We start from the raw sequence: 20,792 nt of genomic DNA, 5'->3' as shown, positions 1-20,792 counted from the left end.
AACATCTAGCGCTGAAAGTGTACGATGTAGATATTTCCACTCACAGCTTATTCACAAATATAGCCACCGAAGCCAATCAGAACATAAGAATGGCCATTTTGGGTGAGATCAAAGGTCCATTCAGCCCTGTATCCTGTATACTGACAGTGACCAATGCCAGGTGTCCCAAATGGAGTAAACCTAACAGGTAATGGTCAAGTGATCTCTTTCCTGCCATCCATCTCCACCCTCTGACAAACAGAGGCTAGGGACATCATTCCTTGCCCATCCTGGCTAACAGCCATTAATGGACTTAACCTCCATGAATTTATCTAGTTCTCTTTTAAACCCTGTTATAGTCCTAGTCTTCACAACCTCCTCAGGCTAAGAGTTCCACAGGTTGACTGTGCTCTGTGTGAAGAAGAATTTCCTTTTATTTCTTTTAAACCTGCTGCCCATTAATTTCATTTGGTAGCCCCTAGTTCTTATATTATGGGAATAATTAAATACCTTTTCCTTATTCACTTTCTCCACACAACTCATGATTTTATATACCTCTATCATATCTCCCTTTAGTCTCCTCTTTTCCAAGCTGAAAAGTCCTAGCCTCTTTAATCTCTCCCAATCTGGGGAAAGTCTCTGAAAGATCTGCATCTGGAAATGATATGCATCTCTGACTGCTGTCTGTAATGCTAGGACCTCCACAAGCTTCCTCCTAACCTCAAGATGACAGTCTATGTTGACCTGCAAATGTGGACTGTGACCATAAGAAGAGAGCCACCCAACTGCAGGCACCATCAAAAGCTTGCACAAGAAAGGATCAAATCCTGGAAGCATGCATGTACACAAATCCAATAGCATCAATCCCCTAACAGCAGGTGGGAAAAGAGAAGGCCATCTGGGGAGCAGGGAAAGAAGGGAACTGGCCTCCCAACCACCCTGAATAGTAGCAGTAGCAGCCTCCCATGCACGGAGGAAACATGGGGCCAGTTAAAAGAGAATCTGCTCCCCCACCAGCAAAAACTCCTTTTTTTCCAGGTAGGAAAGAGAAAAGGAGATGCCTTAGGAAGCAAGAAAGGGAATCCTAGAGAGGACAGAAGACAGTACTATGGGTACCACCAGTTGAAAGTAAGAGAATATCTCAAATGGAAGAAGAGATACAAGAAGGACTTAGGGGAGATCCAGAGAAGGGAGAACAGAATACCAGGGATACAGACAAAGATGTAAAGAGGGAGAACAGAAAGGGAAATAAGATTATGTAACATGAGAGAGAGCAAGGTGTAGGCTAGGGGACAGTTAGGCAGATGAATACTAGAGAAAATATGAAAGGAAAGGAATGGAAGGAAGGGTATGTTGCTTTTTGGGAAGAGGAGGGGAGAGAAAACTAAACAGAAAGGAGAAGTACAGAAAAATGTTGCTTAGACACCATGTATCAGATATATAAGAAGTGAAACGACAACAAAAAAGACAAGACACACACAACAGGTTAATGAATTTTACTTATTCTCCCCGCAGACATCTCACACTGCATCTTTGTACATTTGGGAAAGGGATAGTGTCCTTCTGAATACTTATTTTACATCATCCTAGCTGGCCACCTGGGATCCCATAGCTCAATAATTGGAGGCAGTGACCAGTTATCTGTATTTATATATGAATAAGTTTCTAAGTATACGTACAACTATCTGTCAGATCGGGAGCTTAACAGCTATTTAGAAAACTGTCTGTGACAGGTTGGATCACAGAACCCCCCTTGGGAGCTGCCAATTGATGTGCCAAGACTACCTCTGCTCCTGTTTTCCCTGCCAGCTCAGGACTCCAGCACCCTGTCTTGCTGAGCCAGACACTCCCGTCTGCTCCAACAAAGACCCAGGGTCTGAATTACCTGCCCCAAAGCTGCAGGTTTACCTGAAAACAGCTCACAGAAGTGTGCTTGTCTTTAACACTCAGATGCCCAACTCCCAATGGGGTCTAAACCCAATTAAATCCGTTTTACTCTGTATAAAGTTTATGCAGGGAAAGCTCATAAATTGTTCGCCCTCTATAACACTGATAGAGAGATATGCAGTGTTTTGCTCTCCCAGGTATTAATACATACTCTGAGTTTATTAATAAGTAAAAAGTGATTTAATTAAATACAGAAAGTAGGATTTAAGTGGTTCCAAGTAGTAACAGACAGAACAAAGTAAGTCACCAAGCAAAATAAAATAAAATGCGCAACTCTATGTCTTATCAAACTGAATACAGATAATCTCACCCTCAGAGATGCTTTAGTAAGTTTTTTCCTCAGATTGGACACCTTTCAGGCCTGGGCATAATTCTTTCCCCTGGTACAGCTCTTGTTTCAGCTCAGGTGATAGCTCTGGAATTCTTCATGATGGCTCTTCTCTCTCATTGTTCTCTTCCACCCCTTTATATATCTTTTGCAGAAGGTGGGAATCCTTTTGCAGAAGGTGGGAATCCTTTTGTCCTTCTCTGATTTCCCACTCCCTCCTTCTCAATGGAAAGACACCAGGATAAAGATGGATTCCAGTTCAGGTGACATGATCACAGTCACTGCAAGACTTCATTACCCACTTCCAGCATACAGGTATACAGGAAGACTTACAGGTAAAAGACAGCCATTTGCAGACAATGGTCCTAGTTAATGGGAGTCATCAAGATTCCAAACCACCACACTTTACATAATTACAATAGTCCCTCAGGGTTATATTTTATATTTCTAGTTTCAGCTACAAGAGTGGTACATTTATACAAGTAGGATGATCACACACAGTAGATTATAAGCTTAGAAATGATACCTTACAAAAGAGCTTTTGCATGAAGCATATCTCAGTTACTTTATATTCACTTATTAATTTTTTATAAAGCCATATAGACTGCACAACGTCACAGTGTCCTTGGAAAAATATTTTTCCATGTTGACAAATAGGTGTAGGGCTTTGACAAATGAGGCCACATTCCCAATCCTGGTATTTGTTTAGAGTAGAGTAGAATATGATAATATTCATATTAAAGAAGAATACTTTTGAAAAAATGTTGGGAGAAAATACTTTGTTCAAAGTAAAAAGGGGAGAGTTCCAAATTAAGCCATTGGGGGAGCTGTTCATGGTAGCACCAATCTGGCAGACCACGGTGGTGCTCTGATGTAGGAAGAATACGTTGAGGGCTGAAAAGAGGATCTGAAAATAAATAAAAGGGAGGCACACCCCTTTTACTGAATAAACTGTGGAACAGTCAAAATAGCTCAATCCAAAAGAGTAAACTGAAGGTTCAAATGAACCCTGCGCAGGAAGGAGAGCCCTGCTCAAATAATTAAAGGAACAGCAGGAGAAAAATTACCATAAGTAGCTGTTTCAGTTGCACTGTAATGAAGTTCCGTTAAGATTCTCAAAAGAGCATTTCTGTGCTTGTATGTTCCTTCCAACCTCCAGTAATCTCATGAAATTCTCATGAGATTCATCTCATGGAAAATCTGGGAGGTAGACACTTCTGGAAGTCTGTGCAAGATAGAGAAAAAAAATGCAGAGGAACAGGAAACCTTATAGTTAGATACTGAGATACCTTTTCTTTAGCTTAAAACAAGAGATATATATGAAGTTCTCAAATCAACAGGGACTAGCAGGAGGAAAAAGCCAGAGTTATTGTGCTCAGATCAGATGGGCAGCTGATCACTCAGGGCTACATTCTCATATACTTACTAATATTGAGTACTACTTCATTCTGGAAGTAGCTCTCACTGAATTCAATGGAGCTGCTCACAGAATAAGGCACTACTCAATGTGAGTAATGATAGGAGAATTTAATACTTAGAAAGAAAAGCACCATGAAGTTGGGAGATGATGGAATATCCTTGTCTATGCTTAACTGGCTAGCTGCAAATCTACTTGACCAAAATAGACAACAGTTATCTCTGATATGGGGGATCTGGTCTGGCAAGAGAGCCATAATTCTGGAGTGATGCCAAAATCAGACACACGCTATTAATGTCTTATTTGGCAACTCTAAAAGAAGTGTATACAGTAATGTATTAGAAGACCTGCAACTGTAAAACTACAAGTACAGCAACTTCAGTACCTTAGTGTTCCCTAAGGAGCTCAGGATTATTGTACAGCCAGATCAGTTATTATAGCTTCAAGCACCAAACCAAGACCAGGTTACGAAAGGGTATAGAGACTAAGAAACCTATAATAAAAGCTATAAATTTAGGACTGAAACTGTGTACTTACGGGAAAATACATGCTCAGTCTTATCTGCAGCAGATTTTCAAGACACAATACGTAGAAAAAGGATGGAGATAATTTTTAATAACATGTGACCAGAGCTGTTCAGCAACCCAGAGAAACCCTTTTGGATTTTTTAATTTGCTGGAAGGAGCTGCAGAAGCATATTGTGTCTGCATCTGACCAAGCCAAGTATTACCTAAAGCAAAAGTTTACAGGCAATAATGACAAGGCTATGCAGTGATAATATTGAGGCAGAAATGAGGCAATATTTGGAAGGTCCCAGAGGATGAACCTTGCTTGAGGAAATGAGCCTTATCTATTGTAATGAGATGGATCAACAACCAAAGGGGATTCACTGGGGCAGAGCCTTTTCAGCAGATTGAAGCAGCCAGCCAAAGCAATGCCAAGACAGCCAGAAAACACAAAGCATAAACAGACAAGAAGGAATGCCTAATGTTTCTGAAACTAGAGAACAACAACAGTGTTACCACATCAGGTGGTGTTATTGCTAAAGATGGTCCAATACCAAGGATCTGCTGAGAGTGGATTGATGGAATAACCTTGGGGTCCTGGCAAAAGGCCGCAACATCATTCTATTCAAGGAGGTCCCAGAAGTCATTGTGATGACCCTTCCTTCTGTGGCAGTGAAACACAGTACACAGAATGAGGTATCAAAACAGGAGCTGGGAAATGAGAACTCTGAGTGGATCTCTGTATTGCCATTGGATTGACCAGTGCAAGCAGCAGCTGTCTAGTACTGCATGGATAATATAGAGACCTATTTTTAGATGGTATCCTGATGTATAGCAAGGGTTTTAAGCAGTACATGGAAAATATTTTTAGAAAGTGCTTGAGAGATTGCAAACCTATGGAATAAAATTAAAAATGGTCACTATGATCACCTCAAAAGAGAGAGCTCTGGTAGCTGGGAAGGTTAATTTCAAGAGAAGGGTATGGAGCTGACAGTTGACATATGGCCACCACCATTCAAAGTCTGAACACAAGAGATCAGACATATTCCATGAGATACAAAAAGCTAATAGATTTCCTGAGGGTTCATTAAATATTTCTTCAATTGCTAAATCCTTACTGGGACCATTTTAAAAGGACCTAATGAACACGAGAACAAGAAACTTTCCACTTGCTTCCTGCCCAGAAATCCACCAAGAGGCATTGGAAATGCGGATGAACAGTTTATTTACTCCATTTGCGACCCTGTCAGAATTCAGCCAACCATTTATTTTAAGCATTGTGTTGGTTAAAGGGCGAGGGACATTATTGTATCAGCAGCGTTAGGATAAACTGCATATAATAGTCTTTGGATCACAAACATTTATCCAGGTAGGAATTGTACTGCCATGTGCATTCCAGGAAATCAGAATTCTCCCCTTTAAAGCAGATTCTTAATGAACAGTTTAGGTTCTATCTGTACTGTGCTCCACGCTTTTCTGCCTATATTGAAAGGCAATGACTATGACAAAGCTAAATGCCCCACGCTACTGATGGGTATCAGTATTAAAGATTTCAATTTCATCATAAGCCTGGGAAAACAATATCAATGCGGGTTCTTTCTCTGTATATGGATAACCTATACTTGGGGTCAATACAATGGCCATGGGTGACCAGTAGACAATCCCAGCTTGAGGAGAAAGTATACCAGATCCTTATTCCAGACATGTCCAGACACCAATGGGAGATGATCCTCTCCCCCTGACACCTTTCCTTCAGGCAATAGGTGCTCAAAGTAACACAGGGTAAGAAACCCTACAGAACCCTAAATCCTCACTGAGATGAGTAATTGAGTGGAAAGGCAGAAAGTAAGCACTTAGTAGGACACAAACAGCAGCAGACTCCAGCTGTGAGGCTCTTGATACAAGAATGAGTCGGATTTAAGATTGAGGAAGAATTCAAACCTACTCCTCCCCCCAAAAAACAAATAAAACATCCATATTGTGCTACTAGAACTCTATAAACTTTTGCATGAGAATAAGGCCCATCTCGGGAGCGAATGTGTGCGCTCTTTGAGGCAGGAACCATCTCATGCACCTGTTTGTACAATGACTGGTACAATGGAGCCACAATGTTGGTTGCGGCCTTAAGGTTTCTACTGTGACACGATAAATAAAATTTCATTCAGCACAAAAGCTATTCTATTAGCCACAAATGAAGAACTAGAGTATATTAGCAATGTGTCAGTTATTTAATGGGGAACAATTCAGAAAAAGCCCCCCTTGCAGAATATTACCGCCACTATCTTCTGCTAGCTCATCTGCATTGACATTTATACGTTAGAAAGGAGGGGACTACAAGTACATTGTAGTGTACAATAAATGAGGTCTGTCCAACAATCAGATACAACAGCTGCTGACTGACTATTCAGAGACTTTATCCTTCAATTTGGGTTTCCTGAGAAGACCCATGAGTGAGAACTTGAGAATCAACTATTCAAGAGATTTTGCAATGATAATGGGACACAAAGCTCATGTTGCATTACCTACCACCAGCAGCATTATGAACATTACCAAAAAGAACAAAATTTACATTTGAAGGATTATGTTAATTGAAAAGTAAAGTACATGTGCCAACCACAGAACTACCATTGACACTTTTTTTTTATTCTGTGTGAAGTAAAAAAATTTAAAAAAAAAAGTCAGGCCAACTAGGTAGACCAATGATAAGAACAGCTGATGAGAGACTGAAATCACTGTGGAAAAGAGTAGAAACTCAGCAGCAAGAGGAAAAGCTCATTGCATGTCAGAAAGCTCAGAGCAGAGCTTTTCAAATCATGAGAAAGTCTTAGTGACTTTCTGTGATAAACGAAGGGGGGAAGGGTAGCTCCCTTTTATGGACACCCAGCCAGTCAGTTAGCTACTAAATCCCAATTAGTAGCTGTTCTCTACTTGCTTTACCTGTAAAAAGGGTAAAAAGTCTCACTGCTATGCATAGGTGGTAAAGTGAGTGGGCACCTAACAAAAAGAGCCAATGGGAAGGCTAGAGCTTTTTAAAATTGAGAAAAAACTTCCCCTTTGTCTGTCTGTCTGTTGTTCTCCAGAGAGAGGAAGACAGGGCAGAGCTATGCTGTAAGAAGCTTGGGCCAGGCATGAAAAAAATCATCAGATCATACCTAGAACTACCAGATACGTAAGTAAATCAGGAAATGTCTAGGAAGGTGTGATTAGGTTTATCCCTTTTATTTCTTTATGGCTTGTGGATTCCTCTGTGCTAATCCCAGGTGCTTTTGTTTTGCTTTGCTTGTAACCTTTAAGCTGGATATCAAGAAAGCTATTCCAGGTGCTTAATTTGTGTAGTTTTTTAAAAAATCTAGAAATAGACTGAGTTTCCAGATGTATTTTCTTTCTTTTTTTTAATTAATAAAATTTACCTTTAAGAACAGAATTGGATTTGTGTGTCCTAAGAGGTTTGTGCACATGTTGTTTAATTAGCTGATGGCAACAGCGGATTTCCTTTGGATGAAAGGGCTTGAGGGTACCCCAAAGGAAGTAATTCCGAAGTGCATCCTCCTGGGCTCTCAAAGGTGTTCTGCATTTGGGTGGTTGCAGCATCTACCCATTCAAGGTCAGAGAAAAGCTGTAACCTTGGGAGTTTAATACAAGCATGGATTGGCCAGTATTAATTTTTAGAATCTTTGCGGGCCCCCACCATCTGCACTCGGAGTGCCGGGGTGGGGAATTAGCCTTGACAGCTTCCTCTCAGGAAGACTCTCATCCTCCCAATATGACCTAATTTACATTGTAGAAGACAAGATTCTGTATAGAAGATGAAAGCCAAAAGAAGAACAGGTGCAACTGATGGCCTTGTGATGGCCTTCCAGCTGTGAAGGTAACTAGAATACCAACCTGAAGGGAAGGGTTGAGCACAAAGGTAAGCTATAGGATCAAGCAATTCAGTGGGCTATCAGATAAAGTCACTACAGGCACAGACTTTAGGAGATTATCTTGAAATACTGATTATAACTGCCAGAAAGTTTAACTTCCAGGCACTGATATCATAAAGAAAAATATCTTCCCATGACCATTTGGGACAGATATGCTATCAAGTATGGGGCCCTCAAGTGGAGACACTAGCTCTAGAGGACCCTTGCAACCAATGACATCTTCCATGGCATAAGGTATTTTTTCTGCCAGTGGGAAATATCAATAGTGTCCAAAATGGATACTAGCAATTCTAGCAATGGAATTGGAGCTTGACAGTTGCTCCATACAATTAAACGCGCACACACACACACAGTATATATGTTTAATGCCATTTTAAAATGTTGAAAGTGACACTTCTATAAAGAAAGGAAGTGGCTTCTGACAATAGAAGAATAAGGCCACAGTTCTGGTACTTGTGGTTATTAACATATCATTTGATATTTGGATCCTAGAAGCATATTTTAAACACCTTAAACTGGGTAGTTTGTTCAAAGGGGATGCAAAGTTGCAGGCTGGACCAGGGCATAGGAACTGCTCTTTGTGGCTCCTGTCTTCGTATCTGGTAAAGCAGCAGGAGCATGGGTGGGAGCAGAAAATGCGAAACTAGGGAGAACAAAAGAGGGTGAGAGACAGAGGGATTGGGGGAAACTTTCCCCTTTATTGGGAAAACTTGGACAGTCAGAGAAGCCCAGACAACTGAGGTTCATGGAAAATCAAAGTTTAGAGGAGCTCTGTACAGACAAGAGATCCCTACCCAGAGAAATTAATGATCAGCAGAAAAAGTTATTGTTTCACTCTAATTGCTAAAAGATGACTTCAGGTTCCCAAGAGGGTGTTTCTATACCTGTAAACTTATTCCAACCCTTTTGTTTATAGAGTAGCAACAAATGCATAGATTCTGGCACAAGAAACTGGGCTCCACTTTTCCTACAGCAGAAGAGGCAAGTATTAACATTAAGATCCCACCTTTTTACTTTAAAATAATTGACTAGATTTCAGAAAGTACACCAATAATGTCCAGATTTGTGAGTTTGTATTTTTTGTGTAGACAACATGGGTGTCTGACCAATTTTATAAATACATAAATCAAGTATGTTTTCAATCCCTGCCCCCAAAAAATGTTATTTCCATCAACTCAAAAAAATAACTAAGGCAGGCCCTAGGAAAATATATTACCATGTATAGTGTAACCCATTTACAGTATATTTAACAATTTTAGTGACCTCTGTTTATGGTTTATAAATCTTGATCTGTTTCAGTTGATTACAGCATGTGAGCTGCAGTTCTGGTTATGGGGAACCCCAGCTTATTTTGTAAAATCTGGTTCAATGGAGAAAGCAACTTCACTATCAAAGGGTTACCCTGTGTTGAATTTTTTTAAGAAGTTAAGCAACGTATATGATGGTTCTCACTGGCATTTGTAATGGACACTTAGTGAGGCAATGTTATCTTTCAAAATGACCTCTTGTTTTCATAGGTAATAAATTTCAGTAGATCAAAAACCATTTGGAAGAACTCTGGTATAAAGAGTCAGAATAATTAATTGTTCCAGTTCTGACTTTGATACTGTAGATATTTTTATTTGGCATATTTCACTGGGAGAATTATCTTTGTTATCACAGGCATAACCGCATGTATCTTACAAAATAGCTTTCAAGAGTTTGGCTACTGGCAGTATTTGTCTTGTAGTAATGTATTACATAACAATCAATGCTGTTGCTCTATTTTTCTCTGCATTTTTTGTATGTTTGACATCAAGATGCAAAATTAATTTATTCTTGCTGCGTAGCAGACTGGGAGGTAGACCCTAGCTTTGCCACTTAGTTGCTGTGTGACCTTACCTTAACCTCCCTCTACTTAAGTCAATGGTTCTCAAACTTTTGTACTGGTGACTCCTTTCACATAGCAAGCCTCTGAGTGTGACCCCCCCCATACATTAAAAACACTTTTAAAATATATTTAATATCATTATAAATGCTGGAGGAAAAGCAGGGTTTGGGGTGGAGGCTGACAGCTTGTGACCCCCCCATGTAATAACCACACAACCTCCTGAGGGGTCCTGACCCCCAGTTTGACAAACCCTGACCCAAGCATATTTATCTATTAAAAAAAACACAATGATGTTCACCCACCTCATCAGGGTCCTGTGGAACTTTATTAACGGATGATTGTAAAGTGATTTGAGCTCATCAAATTGAGAGGAGTTATATGAGTATTATAAAATAAACCTCCAAGCATTTTAAGAACTGGTAGGTTTGAGGAAGGAAAGCATTTGAAATATGTCAAATTGTCTCCCTAACCCAAACAAAATTTTCTATCAGACAAGAACTTAAGATGGATATAAAACTGCTGCAATGTTCTTACTGTAACAATCCACATAACATTAGTAGAAGCTAAGGTTATATATCACACACAGTACATAATCTCTGGTATTACATTTTAGAGAGTTTACATTAATTTACCTGAATTAACCAATAACTTAACATCCATGCAGAACATGTCCAAATTTGCCTTGCCTACTTTACTTATCAACTTTGACAGATGCTAAATACCATCAAATACTGGAGTTTAAAATTAGCCATACAATTTCCATTTTGTACACAATTTTGCAGGGAAATCTGTACTTTACTACTCACAGAGATGTCTTTTTTAAATGAGCCAAAGTAAGTCAGGCAAAGAAAAATATATGTATTAAATAAATATGAATATCAGCCAGGTCAACCATTAAACACAGATCAACATCTAAAATAAGAGTAGTTAATGCTTAAGGAAATGTTTGATGTGGAAAGCCAGTACAGCAACAAAGATCAATGCTAAGGACATCGCATCTTTTTTTAGCAATAGCCTTAATTAGGTTTTCTCTAAGTGTAGAACTCATTGTGTGGAAGATAAGAATGGGGAAGGAAAATGGAGCTGCATAAATATTCTCTCAATCTATTTGCAAGAAAAAAAAAAAACACCTCTGGCTTCCAACAAACAGCAGTTCAGAGACACTACAGCACCAAGAGGTGAACAGTAGGAATTTATTTCTGTCAATTTAAGCCCAAGACAGAAAAATATGATAACCACAAAAATGCTTTATGAGGGCACTTGAACAAACATTTTGGAGTCTAGTGAGAATAATACGGGGTTTCAAATTTTTGTGGACTTCAGCAAAGTCATTTTTAGGTCTTTAATCTTTTTAATGGACTGGCAGTATACTGCACTAAACATTTTGAAAAAAATTGCAGACTGCACTAGAAAAACATATAGATTTGGAAGGGAATTTATATCACTGCTAAGCATCTACAAGTGAAAAAAAAAAAAACAAACACCTGCATCCTGGGGTGCTAACAAAGAATGATCTTTCTGGTGAAGTGCAGAAGACAAGATGAAATTTATAACATTTGAAATATTAATTTATATAATGCCTATCAAAATACCCTAGACACTTAGAATGGATTGACTTAAAGATGAAAGTAAAACCACCATTAAAGTCAGTATAAATACAATAAACCCAATGGCATGCCAAAGGCCCCTTGAAATAAAAAATGGGCTTTAAAAAAGGCTTATTTTATAGCTTTGCACAGATCAAGTAGGGAAGATGTTCGAGAGATACAGTCACTTTATATACACATCACTTTAAGAGCCTCCCAAAGTTTTTGATTTTTTGCTCAGTTACAGTTCTTGTCCTATGGAAATCCATCATAGATCTTCCACTGACTTCAGTGGGGGTTGGATCAGGCTCCTGGTGAGGGTCCAGAAACTCAGGAAGGTTTATAATCTCTTGATAACATCAGTAAATCAAATGTAGGGAGAGCTGAAAAACTGGGTTTCCTACCCAAACTTTTTAATCATTGTAATTCAGAGAGGGAGAGAGAATTTGTCACTTACACAAGAACAAGGGGACACTCAATGAAAATGAAAGGTAGCAAATTCAAAGCCAACAAGAAAAAATATTTTTGTCACATGATATACAGTGTGCCTGCAGAACTAATCCCAAGATATCATTGAGCCCAAAAAGCTTATGAGCATTAAATAAAAAGCTCTGGATACCTACCTGGATAACAAGATCACGCAGAGCTATAATAGTAAATATGTAAAAAAGAGCTTTGGAAGATATATAAACTGGGACTTTTCAAGGTTTATGCCAATGTCTAACTATTAGGGATTAGGAGGAAACCTTTGTGGGGAGGGTGGAGAAACAGGTTAGCCCATGACTGCCTACAGTTTTTTGCATCTTCCTCTGAAACATCTGGTACTGGTCACTGCCAGCAATGGGACACTGGAATATATGGGCCATTGGTTCAGCACCGCATCCTATGTTACTACCAGTCTTTAACTGTGGGGAATTTTAAAGAGAAATAACAAGTACTTCATAAACTGTCTCTCCCATCACTGATTTGTGTGATATGAGAATTAGAAGGGAAGGTCTAGAGATTTACTCTCCTACCCCCCACCCCCCATTCCCTGGTAACCACACACAGCAGTTCAGGGTCACTGCTTAGTACCAGCCAAAACTGTTTGGAGTGTTCCAGGCTCAGAGCCCTCTCCACCAGGGTTATGATCACGTAATTTGAATAGGACCTTTTTAAACACTGAAAACTAAACACCCCCGTGCGCTTCTTGGAACATTTTTGTTTAAAACCGGACTGGCTTTGATAGAAGACGAATTCCTCTGGTTTTATATTTAAAGCGGACTGCAGGACACTATGTTGTTGAAGCAGAACAATTAGCAGAAGCAGCAGGGGATGCTTGCCAATAAACACCAAGATTTGAGGTTAAGCAGCTGTAAATCTATATTAATCGTTTGAGGAATTCAGCTATTTACAGAAGCGTTTACAGAGCAAACAAATAAGAAAGGAGGGGAAGAGAAAAGAAAGAGGAGCTATCCTTACCTTCACATTGTTTCCCTTCTCCTTTATAACCCGGTTTACAGATGCATTTGTAGGATTTAGGTGTATTTTGACATATTGCATCAATGTGGCAGTCATCTGTCCCTTCGGTACATTCATCAGCATCTGTAACCACAGAATGAACACATGAGAGGTATAAGATCTCAACAGTGAGAGATCAGAAAACCCTTTACATGGAAACTCCAACTGAAAAAGCTGTTTAGTTGACTGCCTTCTGAGTCTCACTATGAACAGAGGAGTTTATTCTATTTGGTTATTGTTGCTGTTGTTCTTTTTTTGCTTGTATAAAAATATTCCAAGCTTTAATTCTCTAAAGCTAGTTTTATTCCTCCACAAAGTTTAAAGGCTCAAAAAATCCTACACATGCATTAAGAAACAAATTATTTGCATGTGTTAGAAGTTTTGTATCTACACAGTCTATAGTGTAGATCCACACTGGAAAAATGTTCACGCTAATTTTAACCAACTCTATTAGTCTGTCTAATCAAAATAAGAGATGATTTAAGTGACCCGGAAAGGGAAATTTGGATTTTGCCAGAAAACATATATTTTTAATTTAGAAAGACAGAGACCTTAGCTCTCTAAACTATCTTAGCAGAGAAATGAGAAAAATATTTGAAGAGTCAAACTACATTAATCCTTTTTTATTAAGGGGAAAAAAAATCCACCACCCAACAATGAATGGGAAAGCATAGGGAACTCCGGAAATTTGTGGGGAGAAAAGTAACCTGCAGTAAATGTATATATACACCCCAAAACTAATTTAAAAGAAGCTGCATGTTCAACCTTTCTGAACGTTCTCTTTTCAGAGTCTTTAATGGTGTGCAGACTTGTTAAACAAGGATACAAGATTGCTTAAAAAAAAAAAAGTAATCCTCCCCCAGTGATGAGCACTGGTTTTCTCCTTAGATATTTTAGGGGGGGGGAAGGAGAGAATAGGTTGAGAAGAAGGGAATGTTAATGAAGTGAACATATAAAGATAAGCTAACTCTTTTCACTGACGTTCTGCGGATGTACGTGGGAAAATTAAAAATCCAGTGCAACCTACACACACTTCCTCCTTTCTCCATCTACTGTAGTTGCATGCATGAAGTGACAGAGAAGAGGCAATGAAGTTGCCAAGGGGGAGGGAAAGGACAGACCCTTTGGAAGAATGTCAGTTTCTGTGGGAGACTGGCCCTCCAAAGCCTCAGCGCTAAAGGAAGAAAGTGGCCATGGGCTATTGATTGCTGTCTTAATGTCAATAAGGAAAATCCCCCTTAGTGGGAATACACTTCAAATGGATTTCCTCACAATTTAATGCAGTAGGCACATCTGAGGCTCTCTAGCTACACACACACACACACACGTAGAGGGAGCCCTCTGATCAGGAGTAATATTTTATTATCTGGATAACAGTTAAAGCACGATAAAGTGAAGCTAGGATTTATGCTTATAAAGTAACGCGGGGGGGGGGGGAAGAGAAGGAATCCAGTGACATCCATGTGCAGTTTATTTCATGCCAATTAGATTAACAGATTCTCAGAAAAGGTGCAGTAAAGTGAAAACAGTTGTATTGTTAGCTTGAAATCCTAACGCTAATTGTTTCAGAAATGCTCACTCAGCCATCTCCAGTGATGAAACAAGGATCCTTCAAAGTCACCGGGGACAGGAGGGGCTATTTGGAGGGAGGCGAATAATCAGATATTGCACACATCAGAGAACTTTGCAAAGAGGGGGGATAAAGGACAGAATTGCTTTCAGGGTGCACCTTCGCTTTCCTTTAAGAATCTGACCAAGCAAACAACAAGGAATCTGGATTTTTTTTAAAAGGAATAGGAAGAAAAAAAGTTTTTTTTCCCCTCTCGAACGCTGAGTATTGTGTCTCCTTGAGAAACGCGCGGCTGCTGTAATCGGGTTCCTTCTTTCTTTCCCTTTCGTTTATTTTAGCTGCTGAGCCAGTTCAGATCTAGCTGTGATTTACGTGAATTCACTTGGGGAGGGGGGCTGAGGGTATTTTGCTCAGATCAAGCACAGATTTAGTCAAGCACAAAAAGAAGAACGATTTTTTAAAATGCCCTGGTTCATATTTTTGACTCATTAAACTGGCACCCATCTCCCGTCAAGATCAGCAAAAGTGACAGCTGGGCTCTTTATAATGCCGTCAAAAATTCAAACTGCATTGAGCCAAGGGGGACATTTCTCAGCAACCAGAAGATGCCTGGGAGTCAGGCGTGAATGCCAATGAGTCAAATGAAAAGGGCAAAATCAATTATGAGCTTTTCCCCTGCTACTAATTTCACATTGTCTTTCTTGGGTTACAGCAATTTGTACAAAAGTATCGTGCATTTTGCTTCATCAGTCCCCTTATATTTTGGGAGAAGCGATTAAAAATGCCACCTTAAGTTTTTTTTTTTAAATCAAACTTCAAGAGCTATATATATCTTTACCAACAAACCGTTTAAAACCTCACTGGTTTACAGCATTTCTGTGGAGAGATTTTACAACGTAGCGAAGTTTATATTTTATAGGGGGGGCTATTTAAAAGGTATAAGATAAGTGGAGGGTAATATCGGGTCTTTAGGTTGATGGAAAGATTCGGGAAACTTTAAAACATACCATATCTAACTTTCCCCTTGCACAGAACCTAGGTTTATTTGCACCAGTTATCTATTTTCACAAGTACTTATGGGAAGTAACTTTAAAAACAATCCTCCCCAAAACGTCTCTTTGAATATAAGAGCATCAAACACAGAGGGCCACTCCTCCCCACAGCAACTTTAAAGCCCTTCGCAATATTAGCAGCAAAATCAAAATAGGTCTATCCCTCCCTCCTTCCCCACACCTTTCCAGAAGGAGAAGAAATACAGTCCCTTCATCAGCAATTGCTTTCCACAACCCGAGTCTAAAGAAAGAGGAGTAGGTGAAAGATCTCTCTTACCTGGGACCCCATTGCCTCCCGCAAACCTGCCAGTAAATAAGAGAGCGAAAAACAAACACAAGTGCCATGAAAAACAAACAGTCCCCATGATGATGATATGATTCAATGCAGTTGGTGTGTTTCTTTGATAAGAGACGCGCTTGGGACTGGCAGAGGGGAGCCGGAGAAACTGACGCGCTGACAGCATCCCGCTGATTCGCAGAGGAACCCGGGGCGTGGGCGGGACAGACGGGGAGAAATTGCCAATCCCTCCTCGGGCTCTGGAGAGAGGGGAGGGGGAGGTGGAAGGGCAGCGGAGGGGAGGGGCCGCTGGTGGAGGGAATTGAACTCTTCACAGAGCCTTTTAGGAGAGATTTGTATCCCCCCCGCCCTTTGCTCTGTTCCCCCCACTTGTCCTTGTTACCTTGTGCTCGTTCCCACAGGTAAGAAGCACACAGGATGGGGCTGGGGTGACTGGTTTCATTGCCACGAGTCATTTTTCAGTATTAAACACTGGGGACGCTCCGTGGAAAGATTTATTTTTTTTCCTTTTCACTTAGATCTGGTGGGAGGGAGGCTTCTCTTGGTGAAATAACACACACACACACACACACACACACACACACACACACACACACACACACTTCTGCCCCTTCCTCGCTCGGCCCTTTCGTGCTGTAGAAAGCTTCCCATATCGCATCTGCTACAAGTGTCTCAGGTACGTCGAAAGTCCTTAAGGAGTCTTAAATGTTCTTGTGGCTACTCAGCCTCTGCCCCCTCGGAGGGTTTCAGTGACTGCCTGCATTGCAAAGAAATGGCTCCTCTCAAAGTAAAGGCAGGAGGCTTTGAAGACAGACAGTCCAACAAACCCAACAGCAGATCTCCTTGACAACCAATAAGAGGGATTCTCCCCCCCCCCTTTCCTGGGCTCAGACTAGAAGGAAACTTTTTTTTTTTGTCCCCTTTGCCTTCCCCAGCCTCATCTAACTCTTAGTGTTGTCTTTTCCACTTGCCTCGGGTCATTACCAGCCACTAGATTTCCATCACATTTTAACAGAATTCTAGGGCTCTAGTACAGACAGACAGAATAGCGAGGAAATTGATCTCGATTTGTTTGACCATCTCAACACAACGGCGAGAGGTTTCTTATCACTGTTGTTTTACAAACTTAAGTCCAAACTTCAGTGATTCAGAAACTATCGATTCATGCAACTGTTGCACAGAGGGAAACTGTCACTTTCTGTTAGTGCAGGTAACAAATATAGCTCCTATCTCAAGTCCCCTAAAGGTTGAAGACTTGGAGTTCGCGTTTTATATTCTACTCTCTAGACGATTTCCATGAAGTAGAAAACATTCTCTTTCTGCGCCCCCCCCCCAAAAAAAAATTGATGCAGCTGGATACATTTTGTTTAGATCACATCAGTTTCATCCTCTCTTCTGAGAAATATTTTGCTTCAAAGCAAACACTGAGACCAGCTTTCTTTCGAAAAGGGTAATCTGGCAAATGTAAACTTTGAACCATACATATTAGTTTTTAAAGAAGAATTATTAAATGCTTTAAACGTATCTTGTTCAAGCTGATTATATATCAATGGTTTTTATAGATACCTCCCCAGTGAAATACTGGCTATTGCAGACTTGTTTTTCTCCATTTGAAATCAAAGTAGAATACCTTTTAGGTAGAAATAAAATTGACTTCTCATTATATTCAGAATAATAAAAACCCTTGGATCATCTAATATGCCTCCTTTTTATCAAGTTCTCTCAAATTATATGCATTTGTTTTTAGCACCATATATCTGCTCATAAGAGTAGCATCAATATTTTAAAGCCTTATGAAGGAAATACAGAAAAATCTGTCCCTGTCACTTTGTGCATTATATGAAGTAATGAAATGACAAATCATTTTTCTATACAAACTAGCTTTTTCTTATAGAAAATGATCTACTGTCAAACTGCTAACCATTAGTTCAAGAGGCCACCGCATAAAGTTGTTTGATTTCTGAATGTTTACACAGCTTGTTACCTGCTTGGTGGGTGGGTTGGTTTTATTTTTGTTATTACAATCCCTTATTTTTGTGTGAATAGGTTCTGAGATGCACTTGTGACTTCTTTGCTGAAGTCTTCCCATGGGTACACTGAGCGTTGCTTCTATGCAGGTCCCCAGAGAGACTACCTCGTACCTTAGAGCTCCACCTAGTGAATTTTTTGCATGCTGTAGTGGGAGTATTTTAATCTCATTAATGAATTACCACTGTTTAGTAGATAGCTACCATGACACTCTAAACCTGCTGGAAAATACTCTGATTTCCCAAGAGATTGCAATAAGAATTTTGCCTGATAACTAAAGGACTGACTGGGTTATCTAGAATATTAAACCCTTTCCTTTATGAATATTCTAGGCTGCTGTTTTCTGAAATTGTCATGTTGGAATTCCTTTCTCTTCCTCTTTCAGTTTCATTCAATTACATTTAATTGGGACAAAAGGGCAAATAACATTTGCTGCCCAGTAAAGGAAGTGACTAGAAATGTCCAAGAATGAGACTACATCAACTTTTAAAGTCTTGAATATAGTTGTGGAAAAGTTTGTTAAATCAGCAGAATAACTGCATTTGACTACTGCAGTAATCTACTTTTTCTAGTACACAAAAATATTTTATCTTAAATCCACACTAATTTGTCACTGGGCTTACTTTTTCAGTCTCTCTCTCTGGCTCCAGTGCTTCACAAACAATATTTCATACAATTCAAATAATCTGCATTACGCTCCTAGAATTAACCATACAGCATTAATGAAACATAATTACAATGATCCCACTATATCCCTCATGGAATACATACAGGGTGGAATGCAGGCCAGAGCTGAGAATCCTTCATGGAAGATGCCCTACTGCCAAGGCCTTCTCTTTTAAACTGGATTGCTGATTGCACCTGTGGCAGAATCACTTGAGGAAAGGTGTTCGTACAGTGCCTAACACAAAGGGGTCCTGAACCTTGACTAAGGTTCCTTGGCACAATCATAATACAAATAATAATGTGATCTATCATTTAACCAGAGATCAATCAACACTGGGTTTTCATAGCAGATGTTCTCAAACTTGTTTTGCATTTTGTGACCACATCTTAATAATGAGGATCTCATGAACCACCCAAACCCTTCCAGTCTTGATCACAGCATACGCCTCTGCCTGTTCACAGTCATATAACCTCCCTGTTGCTTATGTGGAAAATGAATATTACGAATAATGTATTTAAGCTTCTTCTAATGTGAAATAGCATCAGGAAACTAGGAGGAGCAGCCAGCCCCTTGTCACCAGCCAGCTTTCTGCTTGCAGACCACCAGCAAGTGCCACAGGTATCAATGGAAGCCCACAAACCAAAGTTTGGAACCCAGTGACTTGCATACTACTTGAAAATTGAATTTTCCTCCAGGGCACACTGGCAGAGGCCTTGGAGGTTTTTCGCCTTCCTCTGCAGCATGGGGCATGGGTCACTTGCTGAAAGATTCTCTGCACCTTGAGGTCTTCAAACCACAATTTGAGGACTTCAGTGACTTAGACATAGGTAAGGGGTTTGTTACAGGAGTGGGTGGGTGAGATTCTGTGGCCTGCATTGTGCAGGAAGTCAGACTAGATGATCATAATGGTCCCTTCTGACCTTAAAGTCTATGAGTCTATAAAACTTTCTGGTAGCCAGTCCAATTGTTGGCCCAGTGTCAATACAGTACAAAGAATCTAAAGTCCTTCACATAAAAATGTCTAAAGTTTTGCGGCCTTTTCCATAATTAAAAAAAAAAGGTGCTTGTTATTTCACTTGACTCTTTTTAAAAACTCCAACCCTCTTTTATGAACATTCACTCTGAAACAGGCTCTTCTAGCAAGGCCAGGGGCATAAATAAAATCACAATTTACAAGTAATAGACATAGACTCATAGACTTTTCAGGTCAGAAAAGACCAGATCTTTCCAAGATGCAACTTATATTCACCATTCCAGAAACACTTTTGGAGGGCAGACCATAGCATTTATATCATCATCAACTCTTCTACTGTTGATGGCTGACATTTACAGAGAACATTTTAAAAAACAGTCTTATGTAGCATAAGGGGAGGTAGGGTGGTCATGTGGTTAGGGCGCTGAACAGGAAGTCAGGAGACCTGGCTTCTGTTCTCAGCTCTGCCCCTACCTATTGTATGAATGTGGGCAAGTAATTTCTCCTCTCTATATTTCAGTTTCCTCTCCCACCCTGTGTCTATCTTGTCTGTTTAGACTGTAAAGCTCTTTATGGCAGAGCCTGACTTTCACTATAGGAGTGTATAGTGCCTAGCCCAAAGGGGGCCTAATCTCAGTTATATCCTCTAGGCACTATTGCAATATAAATAATAAATCCTCTCATCCCACTCTGTGACTGGGAGGCTCTAAATTAAATCGGCATGATCGTACTGGGCAGGATAGGAGAGGGAAGCAAATTCCCGGAGTTTGCACAGAGGATGTGTATACTGCACTTTGATGCAAAGAGGATTTTTCTGCAAAGGGATTGGCATGGTAAATCCACAAAAGAACATTCAGCTGTCCATCTCTCTCGTTACACAGGGCACACCAGCCGTGGGTAATGACTGCAGTGAGGAATGTGGATTTGCACCACTGCAGCTTTGAGGAGAATGATTTCTTCCTCTCAAGCCATCAGATGTCCCCTCCACATGTCCTGTGTTCTCACAGAGACAAGAATTTGGCCCGTCATGGTATAAATCTCCACTCTGAACCTTAGCGTCCAAAAGATGGGGTACCAGCATGAATTCCTCTAAGCTCAATTACCAGCTTAGAACCTGTAGCGCTGCCACCAACCAGGAATTACAGTGC

The 20,792-nt window shown here is 40.0% G+C and overlaps 1 protein-coding gene across 13 annotated transcripts in view; it reads right to left on the bottom strand.

The window, feature by feature from the left end:
- Positions 1–16,102, bottom strand: part of SCUBE1 (signal peptide, CUB domain and EGF like domain containing 1) — a 310,551-nt gene extending 294,449 nt beyond the window's left edge. For all 13 annotated transcript variants that reach the window (XM_030540072.1, XM_030540079.1, XM_030540087.1 and 10 more), the window contains exons 1-2: positions 15,956–16,102; positions 13,018–13,140 (exon numbers count right to left, since the gene is read on the bottom strand). In XM_030540072.1, the coding sequence (XP_030395932.1) occupies positions 13,018–13,140; positions 15,956–16,043 (211 nt within the window). In that variant the 5' untranslated portion in view covers positions 16,044–16,102. The remainder of the gene's footprint in view (positions 1–13,017; positions 13,141–15,955) is intronic.
- Between the last annotated feature and the right edge of the window lie 4,690 nt (positions 16,103–20,792).

This window comes from Gopherus evgoodei, chromosome 1 (assembly GCF_007399415.2).
Source record: "Gopherus evgoodei ecotype Sinaloan lineage chromosome 1, rGopEvg1_v1.p, whole genome shotgun sequence".
NCBI lineage: Eukaryota > Metazoa > Chordata > Testudines > Testudinidae > Gopherus > Gopherus evgoodei.
Note: the sequence above shows the minus strand (reverse complement) of the source record. Positions and strands in the feature narration are given on the sequence as shown.